This window comes from Rhipicephalus sanguineus, chromosome 1 (genome assembly GCF_013339695.2).
Source record: "Rhipicephalus sanguineus isolate Rsan-2018 chromosome 1, BIME_Rsan_1.4, whole genome shotgun sequence".
Taxonomy (NCBI): domain Eukaryota; kingdom Metazoa; phylum Arthropoda; class Arachnida; order Ixodida; family Ixodidae; genus Rhipicephalus; species Rhipicephalus sanguineus.
In genome coordinates, this window is record NC_051176.1 from 60,756,437 (window position 1) to 60,782,318 (window position 25,882).

The 25,882-nt window shown below is 43.6% G+C and overlaps 1 protein-coding gene across 2 annotated transcripts in view; it reads left to right on the forward strand.

The window, feature by feature from the left end:
* Positions 1 to 25,882, forward strand: part of LOC119391964 (golgin subfamily A member 1) — a 109,224-nt gene that overhangs the window by 70,038 nt on the left and 13,304 nt on the right. The window contains exons 12-16 of one of the 2 annotated variants that reach the window (XM_037659609.2): positions 2,525 to 2,620; positions 12,678 to 12,767; positions 14,788 to 14,890; positions 17,841 to 18,001; positions 23,742 to 23,852. In XM_037659609.2, coding sequence (XP_037515537.1) covers positions 2,525 to 2,620; positions 12,678 to 12,767; positions 14,788 to 14,890; positions 17,841 to 18,001; positions 23,742 to 23,852 — 561 coding nt within the window. The remainder of the gene's footprint in view (positions 1 to 2,524; positions 2,621 to 12,677; positions 12,768 to 14,787; positions 14,891 to 17,840; positions 18,002 to 23,741; positions 23,853 to 25,882) is intronic. The other variant, XM_037659613.2, reaches the window with a different exon arrangement.

Genomic DNA, 25,882 nt, shown 5'->3' on the forward strand with positions numbered 1-25,882 from the left:
ATTTTGCTTGATGCAACTGCGGCAAAATATCTTCCAGGGACAGCATATGGTAATGCTCTCTGAGAAGTGCCCTATTTAAATCTGACGGGTCTAAGCGTATGCGCACCTTTTCGGTCTTTACTACTATAGGCTTATGGCTTAACGAAGAAGTAGGCTCCGTTACATTGGATATCACTCAGTTTTGCTCCATCTTGTCCAGCTTAGCTTTGATGTGCTCTTGAAGGGCAACGGCAATTTGTCTGGCCGATTTGACGGGACCTTGAGTTTTAGGCTTGAGTTCCATGTGGTAGGTGATGTCTTTGATTTCTTCCAATCTCTGGAAGACATCTTCAAAACCTGTAATCATTTTTGTCTCTGAGGAGTCCCCCATATTTATGCAGCAAATTATCCCTCTGCGTTCAGTTATTTCAATTATCCCTCAGCGTTCACAATGAAGAACAGGGCTGTTGTAGCTTGCATTGCACTAGCGATTGGAAGCTCAATCCTTTCTGATGCCTTTTCCTTGTGCCCGAAGAAGGACCGTGGCGTCGAGGAGCCTGCTTGTGCTGGCTGTGTAGTTATATTCTTAAGTGTAGCTTCAGGCATGATGCAACAGTTGGTTCCAGTATCAATCTTGCACCGGATAGTGGCCCCAGCAATATCTAGGGTCACTGACTGAGGGTCGTGCTCGTCCATTGCATTGACCTGCTATATTTTTCGTCTTCGACTCCTCTGTCTCACTTGTGATTGACAACACACGCAGACGAACAGGTTTCAGCCCCCACACCTGTTACAGCATTTGCTTTGAGCAGGGTACTTTGCTTGTTCGTGTCTGCGAGATCGCAGCCTAGGCAAGTACCCGAAGTGGTTTGTGCCTTCACCAAACGCACATTACTTTCATCTGCTGTGCCCACTGAAATCTCCTTAATTTCGTTCAATTGTCTCCTTGTTCTCTCGCTCGGCAAATTTCACTTGTTTGGGCATATGAAGGATTCTCCGCCAGAAGTTTCTGCTGTATGTTCTTGTCTCTGATTCCCAGAATTATTTGACTGCACAGTAGCCTTTCTTCTAGTTCTCCGAATTCGCATTGGGGAATGAGGGTTCTAAGGTCAATTAGCCACACATTGGAAGTCTTGCCTTCCTGCTGTTCTCGAGAGCCAAAACAAAACTCTTTAAACATTCAATTCATTGCTGGTTTGTGGTGGACTTAAAACTTTTCAATGAGCTTATCAATGTTTTGCTTCTCATCCTCATCATCAAATTTGAAGGTATATTATGCTCGCCTTGCTCCTTCGCCAATTATCACAAGGAATGTAGCTGCCTGAACTTCCTTAGGTTGCTGCTTCATTCCCTTTGCAGTAGAAAACAGAGCAAACTCACTTTTCTAGCTGGTCCAATTTTGAAAAGCACCGCCAGTATTGTCTAGCGGCCTCGGCGGTGGAAGGAGCGTCGATGCCGTACTTTGTTGCCTAATGGACTGTACTTTGGCCATGCCGGATACGGGGGTGGACACTGGCAAATGGGGCTAGTGAAACGCATTGCCCACCACTTCTGACACCATGTGATCGGGTGTGAGCCATGTAGCAAAAGAACCTTTATTTTCAGATGCCACCCTGTTTATAAAGGGCACATACAAAAACATTACATGTGCAGTAGGTGCCAAATGGGGGCGTTTCTACATGGCAAAGTACCTAGTTACACTTACCTACAGGGCAGAAACCTGGAGGCTTATGAGGGAGGACTTAAATTGAGGACAATGCAGTGAGCCATGGAAAGGAAAATGATAGGTGTAACCTTAAGGGACAAGAAGAGAGCAGAGTGGGTCTGGAAACAAACGGTTGTTGAGGACATCTTAGTTGAAATCAAGAATAAATGTGCATGGGCAGGTCATCTAGCATGAAGGCAAGATAACTGCTGGTCATTAAGGGTAACAGACTAGATTCCAAGAGAAGCCAAGTGCACGAGGGGAGGCAGAAAGTTAGGTGGGCAGATGAGATTAAGTGTGTGGGAATAATGCACCCGCAGCAAGCACAAGACCGGGTTATTGGTGAAACATGTCAAACAGTTAGGCTGATGATGATGATTCCAAATAACAAACCATTTGTGAGTTTATGTATGTAGCTTATGTTCTTTCCTTATGCCCTTGTTCAAGAATTAATAAGTATCAACTCGCCCAGCTGTCGGTGCTTCTGCAATGAACTGGATTGGGCTTTTAAGCATTTCCTTTTAGCACCTTTGACATTCCAATCTCCATATGCTTGCCCATAGTCAGCTTTGTTTGTGCACTTTTCTTTGGCTTTGAAGGGGCCTGTAGAAGCTCTTCGGTTGGTTCGCACTACTGCATTTATTCTTTCCTTGTGGTTGCATGTCAAGGTGTGGGTTTACTGCTTTTGTCATAGTGTGGGGTTGGCTTGCATTACACTGCACTGTGCTTGCTGCTCTCTCTCTCCGTCTTGCTGCACCCTCCCCCTCCTGTCTTTTCCTTCTCCCCTGCTGTCCTTGTTTGCCAATTGTGGGTGGTGTGTGTCCATCCATCAATTCGCAGAGTGCTCTAGAGACCTCTCAAACGGAATTTGTCGAGAGGGAAATTGAGGCCGAGAAGCAGGTGACTGCTCTCGAAAACACGGGCAGGCGTCTCAAGGTGAGTGAGTGTGATCGTCTCCCCTTACCCCACACAGACCTCGTCCCTTTAGGTCACGTTCATTCTCTCCCAACTCTCTCCTCCATATCTGGGCTGATTGAAACATGCAGAACAGATTAGAAAAAAAAAAAAAACACTGGAAACTCAGATTTGTCTGCAATTCATGTGTGTGGCCTCGGAAGTGAGGGTTGCCTTGGTGACCTCTTTGTTTAGGTCAGGGAGGTGCTTTGATGTGTGGCTTTGTGCTTTAGTGCAGAGATGCTTGCTACTGCCTGCTGAGCATTTTAAGAGTGGAACTGCTTAAGCTTGAGTTCTGTCCGTGGCACACGACCGCTCAAAAGTCAACGCAGCTGTGCAAAGCAAAGTGGGGAAGCATAGCATAGCCATGTATAGTATAGTATAGCAAGGGGTGGGAAAGGGAAGTGAGGGTAAGGAGGAGTGATGTGTTGGTGAGGAGGGAGAGGAGGAGGGGTGTAGGGTAAAGCATTGCATAGCGATGTATATCTATTATAGCAAGGGGGTGGGAAAGGAAAGTGAGGTTAGGAGAGTAGGGGGAGGGGGGAGAGAGTAAAGTGGCATAGCCAGTATAGTATAGCAAGGGTGGAAAAGGAAGTGAGTGTGAGGAGGAGGTGAGAGTGCAGAGGAGGGCGAAGGGTAAAGCATTACTTCTTTGCAGACTAGTTGGTTCATACTTGCAGAGTCGGTTTACAAGGGAGCTATGTATAGTCTGTATAGCAAGGGGTGAGAAAGGGAAGTGAGGTAAGGAGGAGTGATGTGTTGGTGAGGAGGGAAGGAGGAGGGGGGTAGGGTAAAGCATTGCATAGCGATGTATGTCTGTTATAGCAAGGGGGTGGGAAAGGAAAGTGAGGTTTAGGAAAAGGAGGGGAGGGAGTAAAGAGCATAGCCACGTATAGTATAGCAAGGGGTGGGAAAAGGAGAGTGTGAGGAGGGATGTGGAGTGGGGAGGGCGAGAGTAAAGCAACTTCTTTGCAGTATGGCATACTTGCAGTAAGTCGAGTTTACAAGGGTAAAGCTATGTATAGTCTAGTATAGCAAGGGGTGAGAAAGGGAAGTGAGGGTAAGGAGGAGTGAGGGGTGAGGAGGGAGAGGAGGAGGGGGAGGGTAAAGCATTGAAGCGTGTATATCTATTATAGCAAGGGGGTGGGAAAGGAAAGTGAGGTTAGGAGAGTAGGGAGGAGGGGAGAGAGTAAAGATGGCATGCCAGTATAGTATGCAAGGGGTGGAAAAGGAAGTGAGTGTGAGGAGGAGTGATGTGGAGGCAGAGGAGGGCGAGAGGGTAAAGCATTACTTCTTTGCAGACTAGTTGGTTCATACTTGCAGTAAGTCGAGTTTACAAGGGTAAAGCTATGTATAGTCTAGTATAGCAAGGGGTGAGAAAGGGAAGTGAGGGTAAGGAGGAGTGATGTGTTGGTGAGGAGGGAGAGGAGGAGGGGTGTAGGGTAAAGCATTGCATAGCGATGTATATCTATTATAGCAAGGGGGTGGGAAAGGAAAGTGAGGTTTAGGAGAGTAGGGAGGAGGGGAGAGAGTAAAGTATGGCATAGCCACGTATAGTATAGCAAGGGGTGGGAAAAGGAAGTGAGTGTGAGGAGGAGTGATGTGAGAGTGCAGAGGAGGGCGAGAGGGTAAAGCATTACTTCTTTGCAGACTAGTTGGTTCATACTTGCAGTAAGTCGAGTTTACAAGGGTAAAGCTATGTATAGTCTAGTATAGCAAGGGGTGAGAAAGGGAAGTGAGGGTAAGGAGGAGTGATGTGTTGGTGAGGAGGGAGAGGAGGAGGGGGAAAGCATAGCATAGTCTTGTGTAGTATAGTATAGCAAGGGGTGAGAAAGGGAAGTGAGGTTGAGGAGGAGGGGAAGGCCACCAGCTTTGTTGTTTCCTCAGTATTCGCACTAGTGCGTAGCTGTCCCAATCTTTTCTACATGTTGCCAGCGTAGTCGGTGTTCTTGCTTTACTGAAAGCAACCATGTGCCTGCTGTGTTAAAGGGACTGTCTACCATCCTTCATCACTTTTCTGTTTTGTACCGCAATAAAAAGCGTACGATCTGAAGTGTCCAACCTCGCAGCGGTTTCTCTGGAAAGTGAGTAGAAATTTTTAAAACAGAATTTTTCTATCTGCATTCGGTCTTCTTCCATTGGCGTGAAATATGCCCACAACACTGGCTGGTGGACGCGATGACGATTGTAGTACCGGTAAAAATTAAAACTGAAAGCACATGCGATTTCTGTAGGATTACTTTATTTTCGCTGAACACTAATCAAATGAATGTAAGTCGTATTCAGTGCGCTAGCGGTTAAATGAAGCCTTATTATATGATTACAGAACACTTGTGTTGCTGTAACCGCAGCCTATGCCTTTATTTTAGCACTGCTGCCGCAATCTAAGCCAAGCTGATTCGTCAAGAAGAGACGATAAATGCGCGCCTTCACAGCGCACCACATCTGAGACATAATACAGTGGCAAAGTGTGACCAGTGCAGAGGGCCGCATGGCATAGCGCATGAGTTGAAGCAGACGAAATCGAAGACAGCATCGCAAGCAGCGCCACCGGGCGCCTTTTTGGATGCGTGAGAAAAACCAAAACCAAAAAATTACTCTGACGCGACCGCAAGCTGCCCCAAGTGCGTAGAATACAATTTCAAGTTATACATGTTTGTTTTTAAGCAAAATGAGTCTACCTGCGAAGATTTCTTGTCCTACCAGTAAATTGACCACGTCGCTGTTGGGTGACGCTAACGGTCATTTTTTCACGATTTTCAACATCAAATTAAAAATATATTTTCTTTTTTCTGGGGCAAAAGCATGCTCGTTGCCGCCAATGTGACGAACGATCTTCTCATTTTCACCGCAATCAGAAACATTTTTCCGAGAGGTAGACAGTCTCTTTAATGATTTTTTGGTATCCGTGCACGTGGTATGAAATAGCAAGGTGTCATGCATAATCATGTGTGGTGATTTGGTGGCTTTTTCCGGTGATTTCGCTGTAAATTATAGCCAGATAGCCAGAGCTACTCTACTCCTAGCATTTATTTAAAGGGCCCCTAAACCACCCAGAAGTCGAAGTTTAGTTCTGATTTCACAACCAACATGTAGCCACGGGAATTCTTCAAAATGGTGCCGTAATAGCAGAGTTACATGCGTTTGATGATACGAAAGAGGCCCTTGCTCGTTCCTCTCTTTCCTTCGCTAAGCTCCATTCGTCGGCTCGTCTCTCCTCCCAGTCGAGTGCTCCTCCTCCCCGTGCGAGGAGGAAGAGTGGTGAGCGTGCATACCTGCGTGCAGACAGACAGGTTCTTTTTGTGGATGACACGAGCAGAGGAAGATGTTGACATCACGGTGAACGTTGAGGGGCTGAGGATTGCCAAAAGACCCGGAGAGGAGAAGAGATTGTTTCTTGGAATTTGTGGGGCGCCTGCAGCTCATAGTGCTGTCACATTTGGCATTGTTGATCACGACGGCATTCTGAACTCGATACACGCATTCACTTGAAATGTTAAAAAATTATCGAAAGTGGTTTAGGGGCCCTTTAAAGGTATGAATTAGCACAAAGGCAGCCCCAGCACCTAAAGTTCAAAGTGCAAGTGTTGACTTGTGCTGTTTTTTAACTTTACTGTATGTTTATATAGCCTTAGCACCGTATTCACATCCTTAAAGGCAGCTGTCCACAGTGATTGCTGAGCTACAGTCCTGAAACAACCTCTATATATCACAACTACAGGTACACTTTGTTCAAGAATGGCTTGCCGTGGTGGGACTGTTGCATGAATGCCCACTTGGAACCGAGTCACTTAATGACCGTCTGGTTCTTTGACCCTTTCAGTCATTTGTGAAGTCCGTGAGAGAATGAGCGAACAGCTTTTTATTACCATTCGTCCAGTCTTATGTTTGTCCCTTGTTTTCCATCATGGTTTGCCTTCTCGATGTACTTGCTCCATTTGGTGACAGCTGACATGAGCTTTGGTGTTCTTGGCATTATTCTATGCCAACGGTAATCCAAAGTGTGCAACAGCGTCTGTTGGAGTCGCAGAATTGAACAAACCAGTGGCTGTCTCTGGCACAATGAATATGGAGTTGAAAAGCTGCTCTGTCATTATATTCTATCATGCAGTAGGCTTACCACCGAATGCAAAGGTGTTACTTGGATCGCAGAGCTGTTACTTGGCTTGAGAAAGTCTGCCAAACTCCCAAGTCTGCCTTCGTGCTTCATAGACGCTCAGGCTGACTTGCTTCGTCAAGTCAAGACCGAGCTTCAGTGCAAAAGCACATTGCTCGTCTGGTATCGAGGTTAATAATAAAGTTGTTAGTGTAAGGCATGTAGTACAGCAAAAAAAAAAAGTATTCATATGGGATGTAATGGCCAAGTACTGCACCAGGGTGGTCAATCCTTGTCTGGTGAGGGAGTGCATTACCAGTCATGGTCACTGGTTTGAAGCCGCACCCCAGGCCTCCTTATGCTATTTCATCAGAGAAAATTTGTCAGAAAAAATTAATTCTGAGCCAAGTTAGTTGAAAAATCTTTGGCCAGTGAAGGCATAGTGACAAGCACCTTGATTCCTTGGCAATTCATTTTTAAAACATTTTCATGCATTTATCCAGCAGTACACAAAATTAGCCTGGAATCACTTGTGCAATGCATTGGTTATGCTGGTAGAAGTACTAGCTAAATGAAACTGCTTGACCCGCTTTTGAATTTGGCACTGTGTTCATTCGGAGCATTATCACAGCTTTTAAGATCTAGCAAGGAGGCTAGTTCACCTTGGTCGCCTTTCCCATGGCTAAGCATCTTAACAAGGCCATAGAACAAGAGGCGGCTTATTAAAATCTGGCTTGGGGTTGGATAGTCATTACTTGCTGATGACTGTCACACAATACCAAACACGTTTCCTAGATGATCTTGGCTGGTTCTCGAAGTCATGAGGCACTTATGTATTCAACCTTCTCTGTCAAATACTGCCACGCGGGCTTATTCATTTATTTTTCATATGATCGGGTTTCACCCGCAAAGAACTGTTACCACCACTCGTCGCAGGCCACGCCACAATGTTTAGAAACTTCGCGATTCTTTCAGACTGTTCTGTCAAGATCACGCGCAGGCCACGAGTAACCGAGTTTATTCTAGATCTAACGCGAGCTCCAACGATAACGCTGGAAGGTTCAATAAGGCATGTGTAAAAACCAACACATTTCACAGATGAGCAGATTTTTCTACTACAACCGACGACTTTGTGCACCAATATCATTGCCCTTTTAGTGTCATTCTTCTTTCTGGGTACAAGTTCGCCCTGCAAATTTTCATCTTTACCAGCTAAAGAGTTTCATCTTCACTTGCGGCGATTGCTTAATTGTCACAACCACGTGACAATACATAGGTTAGTCATTCTAAAGCTCTTGTGATAGTCACAGTCCTCTTGCCATGGAGCTGGAAGTAAGACCGCTACCCCCTCTTCTAGCTCATTTTACCCAGGTGACCAAATGTAGTTCGCAGCTCTCTACTTGAGTATCTATCATTATACCCATTCATCGTTGTTACTTGCTTAATCATCTTTGTTACCTTATTTCACATGTACGTTTGGAGCGCCTATGGTGTTTGCAAAGCTGCTCATAAGAGTGAAACCATTCTCCACTGATGTCAGTGTTACAGCAAAGGCATGCTACCATATATCAAATTGAGTGGAATTTGTTGTACATTGCAAAATTACTTAAAAGTGATTTTGCTGTTGACCACGAAACATAAAAATTTTAGTTGCGTTTATGCTAAAAGCACGATTTAACCATCAAATCCACTTCTGGTTGAAGTGATTGCAGTGCCACTTTCTTGTGCCTTGCATAACCCTAGCCAGGCAGAGATAATCGAGCCTTTAGTCCCTTCAACCTAGACAATGTTTGTCTGAATAAATTGAAATTGAATTGAATTGAATAAGTGAGGTGGTGCTTCCTTTGCCTGTTTTAAACGAGTCCACTCTGCAGGCAGCTGCTCTCTGCACTAAGGAACGAGGTGACATGTCAAAACATCTCTTTAATGCACAAATCTTTGATCTAACAGTACCTGCACACAAAGTTTATATACAGCATTGCATGGCGTTGAGCACGCTGTCACTGGGCTACACAGCATGTTGAGTCTGCACTAACAAACCACATAAACTTGCTTCCTTTTTTTTTTTTTCCAGATTACTTAGCTCTGTAATAGTGCAGTTCGATAATGTGCATGAACTGTTCACAGGGCTTCTAATGAAGGTATTTTTCAAAGGCTCTCTACAAAACTAGAGGTTTAAAACTCAAATTCAAGTGCGTCAGTGTTATTACTCTGCAAAAACCTTTCTTTTCTTTTTTTTTTTCAAAGCCTCACACAAAGGTTCCATTTTCATGTTATCTTGAATTTCAATACGATGAACTTGAAGGGATTTCAAGATCTGTTCATCTCACACACACACACACACACACAAAAAAGCATTTATACAATCTTTGATCATCTAAACGGTGGTTATTTAACTGTTCATTGTATCACAAGGTTTGTCTTCGAGGGTGTCTACTGATCTTATTAAACATGAGTTTTTAGTTGTAGAACAGTGACTAAGTTGGTTATGGTAGGAAAAGTTATTGAAGTGCAATTGCTAGTGAATAGCAGATCTCTACAACATTGAGGTTGAACAAGACTGACATCATGCAATGTGGTGTCTCAACACGAAGTGATTTCGCTATATTTCGTTCATTGCATTTCGTCCACTAATTGCAAGCAGTTCAAATAGTGCTGTGTGACTATCAAGTAAGTCTTGAGGCTATCAACAGAGCACAAATTTTTTCACCCTGTTTGCAATGCATGCTACACGTGACTGAGATACAGTGAACATTTACCAACTTATCTGAGGTATATGATTCTCTGGGTCCTTGACAAAAAGTTAGTGCTGCATTTGCAAATATTTTTGCTCCTGTTGCTGCTAACATCTCCGTTAAAGTTTGTTATGATATAATCGAGTCTTGACTTGTTAGGGTGGGAATTCTTTTTGAATTCTAATTCAAGTTTTACTTTACGGTCACTGATTGGCTCTCTGTAACTGTTCAAACATAATTTCGTCAAAGCTTTATGAGCACTATATTCCATTTTCACAGCCATTTGCACATTCATCACATTGTTATTTGGGCAGCTTAAGGTGGCGATGTTTGGAAGACCGCTGGCCTTTCATCACAGTCCCTGCTCTTGTCCATTACATCTCTGCTATTACATAGAGGAAGGAGTACAAGCACCATATTTATTTCTAAGAATTATGCATTACACAATAAAGTCCCAGTGATTGCGTGTGATGGAATGAAAAATAGGTGTTACTCTAAAGACAGCAGAGTGGATCGTAGAGCAAACAGGGGTAGCCGATATTCTAGTAAAGATTTAAAAAAAAAAAAAAAGACCTGGGTGAGTCACTACCGGTGGTCAGTTAGAGCGTTGGAATGGATACCATGAAATGGGAAGTGAGGCCGAGGATGGCAAAGGGTTTGTTGGAGCAACGAAATTAAGAAATTTGTAGGCATGAAATGGAATCGGCTTGCACAGGACAGGATGGGTTCGAGATCATTGCAAAAGGCCTTTGTCCTGCATTGGGCATCAGATGGGCTGATGATGATGACGATCATGATTTTATTGCAATGGAAATTTGAGCTAGTTGGTAGACATTCATCACAGAATACATTAAGACATACATGAAACCAACAGACAATAATGTCAAGAAAGGTATAGGGACGTTATTTGTAGTCTTTAACTGTAGTGTAGTAATTACGATATAAATGTAAAGAAATTAAAGTTGACAAAAAGACAACTTGCCGCCAGTGGGGACCAAACCTACAACCTTTGGATAACGCACCCGATTCTATACCGTTTGAGCTACAGCAGTGGTGGCCCTCTCGTCCACTTTATTTAGTACTTCTGGGCATGTAAACATGGGGGTGTTAGCCAGCACCGCTCATAGCCAAGACTGCAAGTGCCGAACACTTTTTTTTCTGTCAGCTGGAGTCGCGTAGTGCGTGAACTTTTCATGAGCTGGCCGCTGACCAATAATTCCTCGCATACTACCTAAGGCGTCAATTCTGCTTGAACGAGACCCTAGCTATGAGGGAACAAAGGAAGGGAAAGTGATGAAGGGCTCGTTTTTCTTTGTTAGATACGACCTAATGAAACCAATGGACAACGAAGCCAAGGAAGGTATAGGGGACATTATTTGTAGTCTTTAACCGTAGTGTAGTAATTGATATAAATGTAAAAAAAAAAATTGAAGTGGACGAAAAGGCAACGTTGTCTTTTTGTCCGCTTCAGTTTCTTTACATTTATTTCATCATTACTACAGTTAAACCTTTCGCTACTGAAGACAAGCTGACTTTGTTGACATGGTTTGTACCACTCTTACCGAAGGGGAGCTGGGCTCGTCCACCCTGAAACAAGCAATTGGGGGCACTGCAGTTTACCTACCCTATTTCATTTTGCTGTGTTCTCTTTGCCTTCAACAGATGGCGCCATAAAAAATGTAAAAATGTGCTCAGAACATGCACCTTGGTCGAGAAACTACTTCATTCTGGCAAACGGAATCCGAAAATTGTGTCTTCCTCTGTGCACGAGCGTACCAGTAACAGCTTCATTCCGAAAAAAAAAAAAGTGTTTGCCAAAGTTTTGTGAAATGAAGCAGAATTTGAGTTCTCCTGCGAGTGTGGCAGCAACTGCACATAGCAGCAGTTTCTCTAAATCTTCAGATTCGGACGACGACTGCGTCTCGACGTATCGGCAGTGGTCACCGTTACATGTAAGCAAACCCCCACCGGCCCATGGTTTGTTTTCATGGACTTACCTGTCCCTGCTCTTTATTTTTTAAATTTGAAAGAGACATTTTCTGCAGTGAAGACTGGAGAGGTGAGGGCACTTTCCATGGTTCAGTGCAGTGAAGGCAATCCTTTCCCTGTTTAAAAAAATATATATTTTGCATGTCGAATAGACCACCTTTGAATAATTTCCTAAGTTGTTTCAAGATACATTGAGTCAAATAGGCAAATAAAAAAATTGGTATTTTTGTATCGTTGTCAGCCAAAAAAAACTCAGTAGGGAAAGGGTTAAAAACTACATGTCCCCTATGCCTTTCTTGGCTTCATTGTCTGTTGGTTTCATTAGGCTGTGTCTAACAAAGAAACTGAGCCCTTGATCAATTCCCCTTCTTTCATTTAAGGACATATAGACACTTAAGAAGGAAAATAGAGAACGCAAACGCCGCTCTTGTAACACTTGCACAACTCAAATGTGCTACATTTTTCAGCAACATTTTGTTATGGGACTACTGCTAGTAGAAATACCTCATTTTCTCTGTGAATCAATTTTAAGGCGAAAGCCTAAGGATGTTTCAAGATTGATGTGAGGATGCATAAAATATCACGAGGGCATGTGAACTGTGGGTCCACTTTGTCTTTGTGGCATTCGCATGAGTAAAATATAAAAAGGTGGCGTTCGCGTGACTGCCTACTGACGGCTGCGGAGTAATGCGGAAAGGGCGCGCTATGGTAGATGGCGATGCTAGTGGATTGTGTGGGAGGCCATAGAGGTATGCAACACGAGAGGGAGGTTCGACAAGCACAAAAGGAGACGTGACTTTGTGTGCACGTCTTCAACACATAGCAAGTCGTCTTAGGCAAGTGCATAAGGGACCCCTGTAATTTTTTAACAGCTGCAGGTCCACATCACTAAATGCAGCCGGACCAACTCTGCATTTTTGTGAAAGGTCAGTGGCACGTGCCACACACTTTTCCTCTTTGTTGGTTTACAAAAGAACCGCTAAAGCTGCCACGGCTCCCATTGTCACCTTAAGTACTAGTCCATGCAAGAACCTGCAAAAATGTGTGCATGCACAAGTTGCACCCATCGCACATGCGCAGCTGGCTGGCCAAAATATCTGAGCCACTGCACACATAAAAGCCCTGCCTCTCGAAAGCTTAGCCCACCATGCCGTCATTGTTCACTCGAAGGCACCCCAGTGGCTATGTAGTAGACTGCTTGGAATGCGTCTTGCCTCAGGTGGAACTGAACAAGAAGGAGGCCGAGTGCAAGAAGAGCCAGGAGCGGATCCAGGGGCTCGAGGCCAGCCAGCAGACTTCGTCGGAAAAGGTGCAGTGCAATCTTTTTGTAGAAGTCTACTTGTATACTTTTGTGCTTTTGTGGGAGCAGAATATATGAAATTGGCCATATGTCACATGAATATTATCAAAACCTGCTATGCATCTTTGAGGGCACCTCCCCCTGTTCAAAAAACGTTTCATGCCATAATGTGAAGCTTCTTAGGCTTGTGCCACTATTGCCACTAAATTCTCCTGTATGACATGTGCATAAAGATTTGTAATTGTAATCCGTTCATTAGTACCTCAAGGGTCCCGAGGGACATTACATGAGGGGTGGGCAAGAAAACATGATAGATAAAAAGAAAGCAAAAAAGCAAAAACAGCACCAACAATAACAACAACAAAAAATAGAAAAACAGCAGTAGATCACATTTACAAGGATAAAATATGGCTTTTTACTGCAGTTTTAAATTGGGCAAACTGAGATGACATGGCGATGTGGGTGGGAAGGTCGCAGGCAGCGACAATGTCCGAGGCATCGAAGTGCTTCATGCGCACACGTGTGCACTTAGATTCAGAGTTGTAATCACCACTGTCTAGCAGTGGTAGGGCCCACTTTCATTTCTCGCTCTGCTCCTTGTTACTCGGTAAATGAAGCAGCACCTTTTGGTTGTTCTCTTGTAAGCAGAACAGCCCACTGGCACGCAGCACGTGTTTGGTATCGTCGTCCCACACCAACACTTCAGCTGTCTCGAAAAATAACATAGCAGGTGCACAGAAAGTGCCACAACCATCAGCTTGTGTTGCACCATGCAAGTGTTTCGACACACGAACGATGCCCTCTGTGGCACAGTGGCGCCGCGTTGTGGCAGCTTTAGGCAGCATATGAAGCCCCCCATAGTGTGACGGCAGAGTTTCGTGACCAGAAAAGTATTGAAGGACTCTGGCCAAGCGTTACAAGGTGAACCAACGTCTTTTTGTAAATTGAGTAGTTGTGTACACATTGTGGGCTTATTGGGCACATCGACTACACTGGCTCCTAAAATATAGCTTACGGTTCAACATAACATCAGCACTTACGTTAGAGCATAGACGTAAGTTTTCTCGAAGCGAACTTGACGCTACGTTGTGGTGATGTGCATGCCATAACTAGCGATCGTAAGTGTATTTTTGTGGAGTTGAGCAACACTTCACTAAAAAATGCTTCGCATTTAAAAACAAATTAACCATGGTATCTTGTGCAGAGCTATAGACAGGACACTGCCACACTCCGCATGGCATAACCAGCCTTATCATGAGCAGCCAGTTACACACAATCAGCTGCCATTTTGTGTCAACACTAGCGAGGCAAGAGTGCAAAGGGTTAGCAGAACCGTGGTGCCTTTCCCACATCGTTTCCAACTCCTGAATTGTCCCAAGTTGGGGTCGAGGCTATTTGCTACGCTTTTGTGTGTTGTTGCTCATATTGCTCACAATATAATAATAATAATAATTGTTGAGATTTTATGTCCCGAAACCACGATGTGATTATGAGAGACGCTGTAGTGGAGTCCTCTGGAAATTTTTACTTCCGAGGGTTCTTTAGCGTGCACCTAAATCTAAGCACACGGGCCTCCAGCATTTTGCCTCCATTGAAATGCGGCCACCGCAGCCGCGGTTTGATCCCGTGACCTTCGGGTCAGCTGTCAAGTACCATAACCACTAGACCACTGCAGCAGTTATATTGCTCATGATAGTACATACATGTGCACATGTTTACCTGAATGAGCATGAGAGTAAAAATAGTCATAGTCATCTACCCAAACAGTAGCTCGAAGCTACAAAGGAAACCCTTATGGGTTCTCAGAAAGAAAGCTCTAGAGTTGTGATAGAACATGCTTTGGCCCACAAGTTAAACTTAGCATTACTTCTCAAGGCAGTTACTCTACAAGTTGAGCTATCTAGAAGTTAGCTTTAGGTTACATTTGGGCGAATCTGTATTTTTACTTGCATGAAACTCGTTGCAGATTTACGTGGAACTTTTTAGTCTGTAACGTATGTCATCACCACAAGATCATCTTCCATTCCAGGTCTCTAAACTGGAGAAGCAGCTCAGTCTTGTGTCACACTCTGAGACCACCCTCAAGCACAGCCTCAAGAGGAGCGAGGCTGAACTGAAAACCATGAAGGAAGGTGAGTCATCTATAGGATGGGCTGTGTGGTAACCTACTGCCACTCATACTGCCAAAAGTGGTGGTACTTTTATAGGGCAATACATAATCCACCATGAGGTCCAGGAAAGGTTAAGGACAAATTCATTGATGAAGCTCGAACTTATGTTAATGTACCAAAGCTGCATAGCCATGGACAGTTGCTTTATGTGCAAATACGCGCACAAAGTGTGTTCGTCAAAAGCAATAACATCGCTGAAAATAATTAGACTTAAAATGGGTATATTGAAACACATTTTATGATATTTCATCTGCAAGTTTGAGTATATGTGAAGTGTTTAGTAAAATGAGTTGACAATGTAGGTGGCTGGGTGTTTGTTCTTGGTGGCAGTATGCTGTCGTGTAGTAGAGCGAGGACCGCTCGCTCTACACAGATAGAAAGAACCTACCAATCAAAATACCGGATAATTTCCTCTTTTTCTGGTTTTTCAGAGAGGTGATTTTAGCTTCCAGTCATCACATGCTTTTGTAAATTTGCGGAATAACTTGACCTATAAATGCATCGAAACAATCCCCTGCGATATTGCCACGCTCATTCCTCAGCATAAATGCGAATATTGGTGCGTGGAAATATTTTTCTTCATATCATATACCTCTTGAAAAGTAGGTACATATTCAGGGGCAACAGCTTTACTCGACAGTTTGGACAGCCAAAGCAAGGACAGGCAAATGGACAAAAAAATGGATGGTGCATGCGGTGAAGTAAGCTTTACAGGAACAGACCACAGTGCTATGACGGCTCACAAGAGGCACAGGTGCAGGCGGTTTGCTACTGCTGGAATGAAATCCCCACAACTTTCCTCAGCACACCTTGAGAAGCGATACTCTGTGCCACTTGCTTCGGCCGTTTCATCCCAAATACCTGTTGATGCAATCTCGAGACGGTGCCTTCATGACACAGTGGGACATATATGTCCCACTTTCTTTCAGTAAACTACTGGCTTGAGTTTGATGAAATTTGTTTTATACTATTTCTTTGTAGCCTATATGAATATACCACAGCTCTTTTTTATATGATCGTGTCAAAAATTTAGGCAAACCCACAAAGGGTTAAAAAATGAAAGATACTTAGGCGCGCTTTACACTCCCGTGAAATTTAGCTCAGTTTCGGTTTCTGGATTTAGCTCTTTCAGAAAAAAAAACGCCAAATATGGTTACTGGACAGCAGCTATTCATAGCTCTTATTTGAAGGTGCGAAATCAAATTGTGCCACAAAATGCACAGATTATGTGAGATATTAACATTAACAATCATTGGCAACGTGACTAAAAAGCTAATTGTACGCTAACACAACATACTCTGAAATATTGATAGCACCACACCTCTAAGATCTCATGCAATATTTATTGCATACTTCCAAAGAAACTCTCGGTGATTGGCTTCAATTGGCTTCACATGTGAAAATTTGTTCACGCTGTGCAGTCGCCACTGCCCCACTGCACCACTCATTCAGAAACTACCATCGTTCCGGCACGCAGTTAAAACGTTGCTTTGAGTGGTCGCCCAAAGATTTTTGGGCCCAGAGCACCCATGGCGATGGAGCACAACATTACCGTTGTCAGATGAGCCGTATTTCGAACCTTCTGGCGGTACACGTTTCGATACTATTCAATATTCGATTCGATATTCGATATTTTTGGCCACTATTCGGCACTATTCGATGCGAATTTGATTCGAGATGAAATTTCACTATTCGCACACCCCTAATTTAGCCCTTTACCGCACATTGTTGCGTTTATGCAACGTTCCAAGAAATGGCAATTAAAACAAAAGGAGAAACCGCCTGTACACGTTGTTGCATTTCCGCAACATTGCTTTGAAAAAGGCAACACCTTGTATTGCCATCAGCGCTCATCTAATGCAACTAGTATTCTTCTATGGCAGAGTAATTCTTTCTGATAGTGAAGACAGCCACCTCCCGGGACTGACGATGACAGCGAGTTTAAATCCATTTCGATTCTACGTGTGTGCAGCACGTTTTTAGGTCGTATGTCAAAATTTTCTCATAGGAGTTCGGTGTATTCGTGCTGTACCGTGTCGCCTCATCCTGGGCGTACCCTTACGTCTCTGATTCTACATTCTAAATTTTGGGAAATATTCCAAAACACTGTGCGTGGTGGTGGTGTTTTATTACATGTTCCGCTCTGCTCTCGGTTCCGAGCACCGCCGTCTCTCGTGCCCTCGCGATCCTCTTCCTCTTCGTTCCTTGACCGTGCCTAGAACGTGTAATAAGTAGTTGTGCCTGCTCTCAAATTACACAGCCTTTCAGTTTAGTCTGTGGCTGCGTCTAGCTCTATTTTTCCACAAATTTTATTCGCTTTGTTACGATCTGTTTCCTCCTCCCGAGGTCCTCTGAGCCATAATACAACGGCCTCGACACATCGTCAGAGTCGTCTTAGGGACCCCGGACTAGGGGTTCCTCCCATGCTCCTTACTCATTTCCCAATATTAATAATAAAGATGTATTGCACTCTCTCCTTCAAATGTTCAACCTGATGTAGAAAGGCGCTGCAAGTTTCCTGGCTGTGCGGAAATCTGCATGATGCACTGCTACAAGTTTAGAAACGAGCTTTGTTCAACAAGCAAGAGAAATTGCATTCTTTTGTACCACACTACAACATGAGTGCACCCACTCATATATTTGAGTTCGAATTGCACTGGGTATCTTTCCCCTTCAACTTGTTCTTTACTTGCTCGTTATTGTTGATTTGCAACATGCCTTTTTTCTGCTTATACAAACTGTAAAAATCCACCAAATTTATTTTCGATGGTAGTACAACTATTGTTTTGCTTCCATGCAACTCCATGAATAATATTATGATAAAACAAAATATTGTGCAGTAAAGGGTATTTTAATAGTAAGTTGCTGGCTTGATCACTTCAACTGTTTTCTTTTTGCATGAAATATGCAGAACTTGCAAAGCTGAAGCAGGCATTGACCTCAGCTGAGATGGAGAACAAGCGACTGATGGAGGAGCTGGAGGCAAAGCAGCAGCAAGCAGATGAACAACAAGCCAGGCTGGAAAAGGAGGTGACGCAGCTGCAGGAATCTCTGCATAGTGCAACAGAAAAGGTAGCGGACTTTGTAACCTAAAGCAATCCGTAGCAGGGCATTCAAATTCACTAGCAGTTCTAAAATGGCATGAAAGCATAATTCTTTTGAACTCTGGTCAAAGATAATAGAAACTTCATGACAGTCTTTGGCCTAGGTGCCCTTGCGTCATTAAACATTATCAATCATCATCATCATCATCAACCTGAAGTATGCATCACCTTTGTTCGTGGGGGTCACATTTTTTTTTTTTTTGTGTGACATCGCGCATGCATATTTCTGAAGCTTGATGAAATCAATGAAAACCTCAACCAGGAAGGCTCTTTAGAAGTCTGGAATAGCTGATCTTTTAAGGGCCCCTAAGCCACCTAGAGGCCAAAATGTAGTTGTGGTGTTGCAGTTGTGTAGGGGTCTACACCGAACACGTAGCCGAGGTAATCGTCTCCTGAACAATCGCTATTGCTTGCAAGATGAGTGAGGCTACTCATGCTTGTCACCTGACACACAACAAAAATGCCAAAGAGCTGCTTAACGTTTTCTTTTTTTTTTTAACATGCAAGGACATTATGTTAGCACAACGGACATTTCAGTTATCTGTTCTCCATTTTTTGCAGACATTGACTACTGTTAAAAAGGCAGGGTGTGCTAACACGGACACAAGAGAGAAGTCAAGACGTTTGGGCTGTCTTGACTTCTCTCTTGTGTCCGTGTTTGCATGCCCTGTCTTTTTAACATGAATACCTACTAGCTAGCTCAGCTCTCTGTTATTCTAATGGACTACTGTTTAAAAAGCCATTGTAATCAGTTGCACAAAACATTGTGCCTATGTTTGAGGCAGAGCAGCACAAAAAAACATTTTCTTGGTTTGTATACAGATACACCTAACAAAAAGTAATGCACTCAGTACGCCAGAAATGCTATTAGCTGCGTGCTTCTCATAGAAAAGAAATAAGCATTATGCTCATCCTTGTTTCACATAATTCTAAGCCCGGTCAATTACGTTGCTTTGAATCGACATAGAAAATTAACAGTCATGTGTTTCTTTTTTTTTTTTTTCATTCATGTCTATCTCCAGAAACTGCAGCAATGGGGAGACCGTCCACTTTGGGTTGGCATGGATAAGTCTGTGGTAGCTGTTTCATTATTGAACATTTATTAAATGCGAAGCATTTCTTAGCAAACCACAGGCACTTCGGTCGTTTTATGTCTATCCATATATCTATCTATCCATCCGTCCCTCTGTCCATCAGCCCGCCTATGTCTTAGTGTTCTCATGGTCGTCTCCTTCATATGGTATATCCCAAAATTGCCATAGGAAGAAATGAGTTTATGATAAACACGATTCACAGGTTCTGACATGAGTAGCAGAACTTGCCTGTCGCGTACATCATGAAACCCTTTCCATGAGTCACGCGTGACACATACACACATAACACGGGCCGTAGTACTATATGGGTAAGCGCCACAGGTGATTCACAGTCTATATCAACTCAGGATGAGCGAAAACAGAGTTTGGAAATCTTCACGTGACAGCGTCAAGCAGCCCCTGTTGCAGAAAATGCAATCAATGGCATTGTCACTGAGCAAAGAATCCCTATGTAAGCAAAGAATAAAAATTACGGCTCGAGCTGCAATTAAACCTTCGCATTCTGCATGGCAGTCAAGTATTCTACCACAGAGCCACACCAGCGCTTCAAACGGCTTGGGAAAAAGACCTATATACATGCGTCATGTCAGGGCAACGCTTATTGTGGTTGTAGTGTGAGCTGTCCGCTACAGCACAACTAACATTACATATGTGCTTTTATGTCTCCGCAAGCTATAGTCAAACGTTGCTGAAATAAGCTGACGACCGTTACATATGTAATGCACATTACGTCGGACCATGAGCTGCCCTTTAAACGTCACTGCAGGCGATGTGCCTTGCAAGCTTTCGATGTGCACACAACTACTCAATTTACATAAAAACGCCGATCCACATCGTAATGCTTGCCTCAAAGCAAAAGTCCAGCATAGGCTGCTACTCGCTGATGGCTTCACATGAAATTGATTCCCACAGTGCGTTGGGACCTGCAGCAATTTTTCGCTTTCACATCCATCTCTATGCACAGCGACTTCTCTTGCATTTAATTGGTGTATACATACCTTGAGTTCAATGTTGCAGAAGGTCTCGTCGTTGATGTGCGACACGAACTTAGTGTCATTCTATTTGATGCCTTTAATAACTTGCACAGTAACGTATCTTCAAGATACTATTTTCTCACCCATCTGCGTGTTACCGCTGCCAAAGGGATGTTCCACGTCAGTCCGTCTCTTGATTAAGGGGGCCCTGCACCCATATTTTACCCTCCGATTTTTACATCGGAACGCGTTCCTTGTATCGTCCTGAGATGAATGCAAAAAGGATTTTGGAGATAGACGCACGGAAACGGAAGTTATTGAGCTTACAAATTCAAAATAAAAGCAAACGACAGAAATTGGTGTACCCTTCCGTATTTCACTCGCCCAGTGACGTGTCACTGGAGTTTTGTCTGCTTCCAATCAAAATGCGACTTAGATTTTGCCATACCGGAACCCCGCAGCACATGCTGGCCTTCTAGTCGCAAGCGGGCACCGCTCCTTTTGACGGCTTCTCTGCTGCACAAGTTAGCAGATGACTGTATCAATGTATGCTGACCTGAGAGGGAAGAACGGTAGGCCGGTAGGCGGGAGGACGTTCGAACGTTTCAGAAACGATGAGATCCTCCGACTGGACGGACCTTGAACGTGAACGCCTACCGCGCACTTATATCGAACCATGAGGAACGTGCACACAATCAAGTTTACTCAACACAATGCTGGCAGGTGACAAATACCAAAGACGACACCAGCAGTTGATGGTAGGTACACAAACACACCTAGACACCTCGAGGACATGGAAAATCTGTGTAAGGCAGAAATGCAAAGCACAGTGTATTGATGAAGGCTGCGCCTTGAGTAGGCCGTTCGGCAGCACCATCTGTGTCGCAGTTTCTGATAAGTTAAAATCGATGCACAAATTGGTGTCCTTTTCGCAGCTGTAACGAGCATTAAACACATTAAAATGAGTAAATTCCACATGCTGAGTGTTTTGCAAGCGTGTACTATATATTATTTATTTCCCACCAATCAAAACGAACAGCATAAGTCACACACGCTACCTCACTTCCTGTAACAGAAATTGTCGTTGTACGACACTGCAATCGGCGCGGAAACCCATTTCGGAAGCAAATTAAAATATCAAGTGCTTCGTTCTCGCCGCTTTCATTGGTGCCACAGCAGTCATCAAGACCCATAGAAAGCAAACGGCCGATAAAAACAACGTGCGTAATTGGGGGTGCACGGCCCCTTTAAGTTACTGTATACGATCTATACTGACCTAACAAGTCCGTATAAAAAAGTGCTGCAGTTTTCAGACACCAATTGTAACTCTGCAGCGAGCCACAGCTATGCAATGAGAGCATCACAAGGGCTCCGCAGTTGCTCTCAGCGGCATCTTCTCACCTGGTTGTTGCTACTTCAAGCTTCGATATGACACCATAAGGTACCTCAAAGTAAATGTGTCAAGTAAAATCAATGGGGAACTTCAGTGAAGAAGCTGTTGTATGAGCAAATCGGCAGATAGCTGTAAATGGGGAACTTCGAAAATTATTTTCTTGCTTAAATAAAAAATTATAATGATAAAACTTGCCACATAACAAGAAATATTTATTTGCTTTCCATTGATTTATAAAGACGATTTTTAGTTGGAGCACCCTAGAAGTGTAAATTGCGTCTCGGTGTGGGCCAAAATGAAGATTTTCTCGCAAGATTTACAAACTTCAGTGGTCTGAAGCGTAAAATATACCTTCCGTAAAGTAAGTATTAATGAGTGAGATATTCATTCATAAAGCAATGTCAAAAGGGAAAAAATGCATAGAACATTTTGTCAAAATTCCTGGACGTGTATATGGCAGAAAAATGGTAATATTATTGAGCTTCCAACACTTTACACAATAGCCTTTGTTTAATATATAAACCAAACTGGGTACTGAAACAAGAAACTATACTCGCAGAAAAAATTTTCTGACAAACATCAGAGAGACGACATCCTGTGGAATTACAAAGGCTCCAACATGACCGAAAACTCTTTTCTTCATTAAATATTCTAGCAATTCACTATTTTCAGTGCAATAAACCAGCATGATTTTTTTAAATACTACATTTAAGATAGTCGCCAAAATGGCTGGGACATTTGGCGTGGAATGACCCATAAAGAACTTAGACATGGGTTAATAGTACAAAGCGCAGCTTTCAACTGTTTTATTTTCCATGCATTTCTCGCATATATAAAGTACAAAGTAGACATCGAAATGATAGCAAGCATCACCTCCGCCCCGCCTGTGCATCATTCTTTTCCATGTGTACCATCAATTCATTTTCCACAGATAACAACCTTATTGATAGTGCACTGACGCATGCACCTCTCTGCTCCCAGAGGAACCATCATAGCTGCTTTGCAAATAACTTTCTTCTTGTCATCTTTTATTATTTTCATGACTCTTGTTTTTCCAAAATCAGGCGCACATGAACATTGGTTACAATGTGTTGCTAAATTTCCAGGGTTAGTAATTTTTGGCAATTTCAGCTGTGCTCCCTAAGTCCTGTTTAGATATATCTTGACATCTGACCTATCCTTTGCTTTCCACGTGTTAGTGGAACACTGTATACAAAATCTGTCACACTCAACAAAATTTTTCACATGTTCTACCTTGCATTTCTTTCTTTCTCTGGTTCGTGTGTGTTGTTAATCTTCTTACACTAATTTTGCAGTTTTTTGGGTGCTGGAAACACAGCTGGTACATTATGTTTATCAGCTATCTTTCTTAGTCTATATGTTATCATGTGGATATAGAGGATAACTACCGGTTACTGTTTCCATTTTACAGTTTCTGAATTTTTCTTTTCTTCCAGAGATATTGTGAAGCATCTGTTTTTTTTTTTTTTTTTAATAAAGATGCCTGCAATATTTCTTTGTAAAAGATGCTCATGGTGCTTGGCAAGCATCGTCCTTTGGCAGTCGAAATCCTGGATGTCGTCCTTGTGCTGACGTACAAGAATGACATGCGTCCCCTTTCGCAGAAGTTTGCATTTTAATTATGTAACAGATGTCATACTCTGCACATGGGATGACGAGCCGTGGTAGCTTAGCAGGGAAGGTGTGGCACTGCTATGCTCGAGGGCATGGGTTCATTTTCCGGTCACAGCAGCCACATTTCGATGGGGGTGAAATTCAAGAGCATGCATGTACTTAGATTTAGGTGCACAACGAACCCCAGGTGGTCAAAATTAATCCACAGTCCCCCACTACAGCGTGCCTCACAATCAGATTGTGGTTCTGGCACGTGAAACCACAGGAATGTGATGGCGTATGCAACACCTTGTGTCCTTTCTTTAAGTGGCTCGTCTTTCAGTTGTGATGGGAAGCGTCAAAACATAGAGGGTGGTTGAGTCGGTAGGCCAAACACTGTGCTTACTTTAATGCCCTGGACAACCAATATGCCTCAGTGTTTTTTGGAAGAGATTAAGGGAGGCAGCCTTGGCTGCGGGTGGCTTTATCACAAAAGATTTTTGAATAGCCATTCTTTCGCAAGTGACACCAGATTTTTGTCTCCAAATCGAGCGCATAGTAGAAAAGTAATGAATGAACATTGGCTTGCTGCAAGAGAGGGCTGCTGTAGCTGTGTGTGCTGCCTGGTTGCAGGTGGAGCAGTTGGAGAAGGAAGCTGCAGCCAACGCGAGCAACAGCACCAGCCTGTCTGACCTGGAGAGCAAGGTGGCTGTCCTCGAGGACCAAGTCTCTGAAAAAAACAAGGCATGTGGCATTTTCCATTAATTACCATGGCAGCATAATTAATCCTATCCATGGTCAAACTAAATGAGTAACATTGTATCAAGTGTTCAAAGAGCTTCATTAGTTTTCAGGGGATGAGAGGGTGATCTGTTACTTACCATTGTACATATAGAACGGACGATTGCTTATTTTTGTTCATCATTGCGAACTTTTTTTTCCCTACCATGAACCATAACCACTTTAACTGAGAATTCATTTTTCTTAGTGTTAAAGTTTCTTAAACTGCATGAAAAGACAAAGACACAAGTAAGAAAAACATTCAGAACACCACAAGCACAGACATCAACATTTCAAGAAAATGCTCTGTGCTCACCCCCGCCACATTCTGGAAGGCTACTTCTCCAGAATCTTGTACTTTCTGCCTGACAGCAGTGAACAAACCGTCGTACGGGATTGAGTAAAATAGGTCTTCGATGTCAATCGAAAACCCTGTAGTGGCCATCGGAAGACCTTGTTCCAGGAGGCTGGCAACTTCCGTCTAAGAGTGCACTAGAAAGGGGTCCTTGCCTACAATCAGTTTCAGGTTCGATTGAAGGAAGTTGCCAATTGTCCTTTGCCAGGAATCTCGTTTTGACACGATGGCTCGCAGGGGACAGTCCGGTTTATGTGTCTTGCCAGTGAAGAAGATCTCGAGATGGCCCTCTGCTTTGCTTTCTACAGTCTTCCTTAGCGAATCCAGGTTCATGTTTTTTTTTTTTTTTAAGTACTGACACAAAAATTTTGGCATGGTGTTTTATTACTGCAATAAGTTGCTTGATGCGCAAATAGCCTAGGAAAAAAATACGTTGATGAGTAGGCCGGAACGATATTTAAATTGTAGCATTCGGCGATGCTTTGATACGAGCAATAGGAGAGGCGCCTTACCTCGCAAAGAACGCTGTTCTTCGTCCAAACAAAGTTTTTTTGGCCGATGTTTTGCAGCCACTGCAAGCAATCACGCTTACCTTAGGGAATCGTAAAAAGTGCATGAGCGTTTGCACTCTCGTTGTTGCAGTTATAGGCGCAACAGCACGGCATAGCACCCACACAAAGCACAGAAAACAAAGCGCGCGCAATGTTCGCTACGCGGAGCCCCGGCGTAACATGGCGCGAGCGAAAAAGAAAAATACCAGCAAAACACAACATCAACACGCCTCTAAGGGCAACGACGAAGGAGACCAATCGTCGGTGCGGAAAAAGCGGTGAACGGGAGGACGTGAAAGGGGCAAGGAGGGAGAGAGGAGGACGCGCGCGCGGCGGCGAGTACAATGAATGGCGGCACTTTCCCAAGATCAAGGGGCTTTAGTCTGCCAAACAATCAAGCTCTTTCTTAGATAAAAGAACAGACGGCATGCTGACACATTCATTTCCTGCCCTAGCTATCTCAGATGCCTCTGCAATTTCTCTAGTAATCTTGATACAATGGCGCTGCAGAACAACTGTCTGATCGAAACGAGGAAAACATTGTGGCTTCGCATCGCATTTCTTAGTCACATTCCTTCGTTGAAAGTAGGCGCTTGTCCTGTCATTATCTTGTCTCGTGTTTTGTTAGTGCGCTATGGTTTCTGAAGTACGATGAACTACCAACACACCCAAGCGTCCTCCCTTCCATCTTGGCAATGCCTGTTGGCTGTAATCTCAGAGGCTATGCTTAGCTGTGCCAGCCTGCACAGCTCAACGACACGCCACAGCAAAAGCAAGAGAGGGGGACAAGTGTGATGGCCGTGAGCTTGGAGGAAGGCAATGAGGTGCTGGTCGTGCGCAGCTACGTGCAGTAGTTTAATCTAACATTAACAGGCCGTCCTGTTTCGCCAATGTACTGTTTGTGCTAATATGAAAATTGGATGATATAGATAACGTTTGAACTATTGCAGGTAAAACTAGATTTTATATGATGGACGTTATCACTTGTGGTTTTTTAACTATAACGTCATCTTGAAGGTGTTTGCAAGTCTTACATCTTGGACGAGAACAAGGTGGTATGTGGGCAATAGGATGAGGGTTTATTTGGC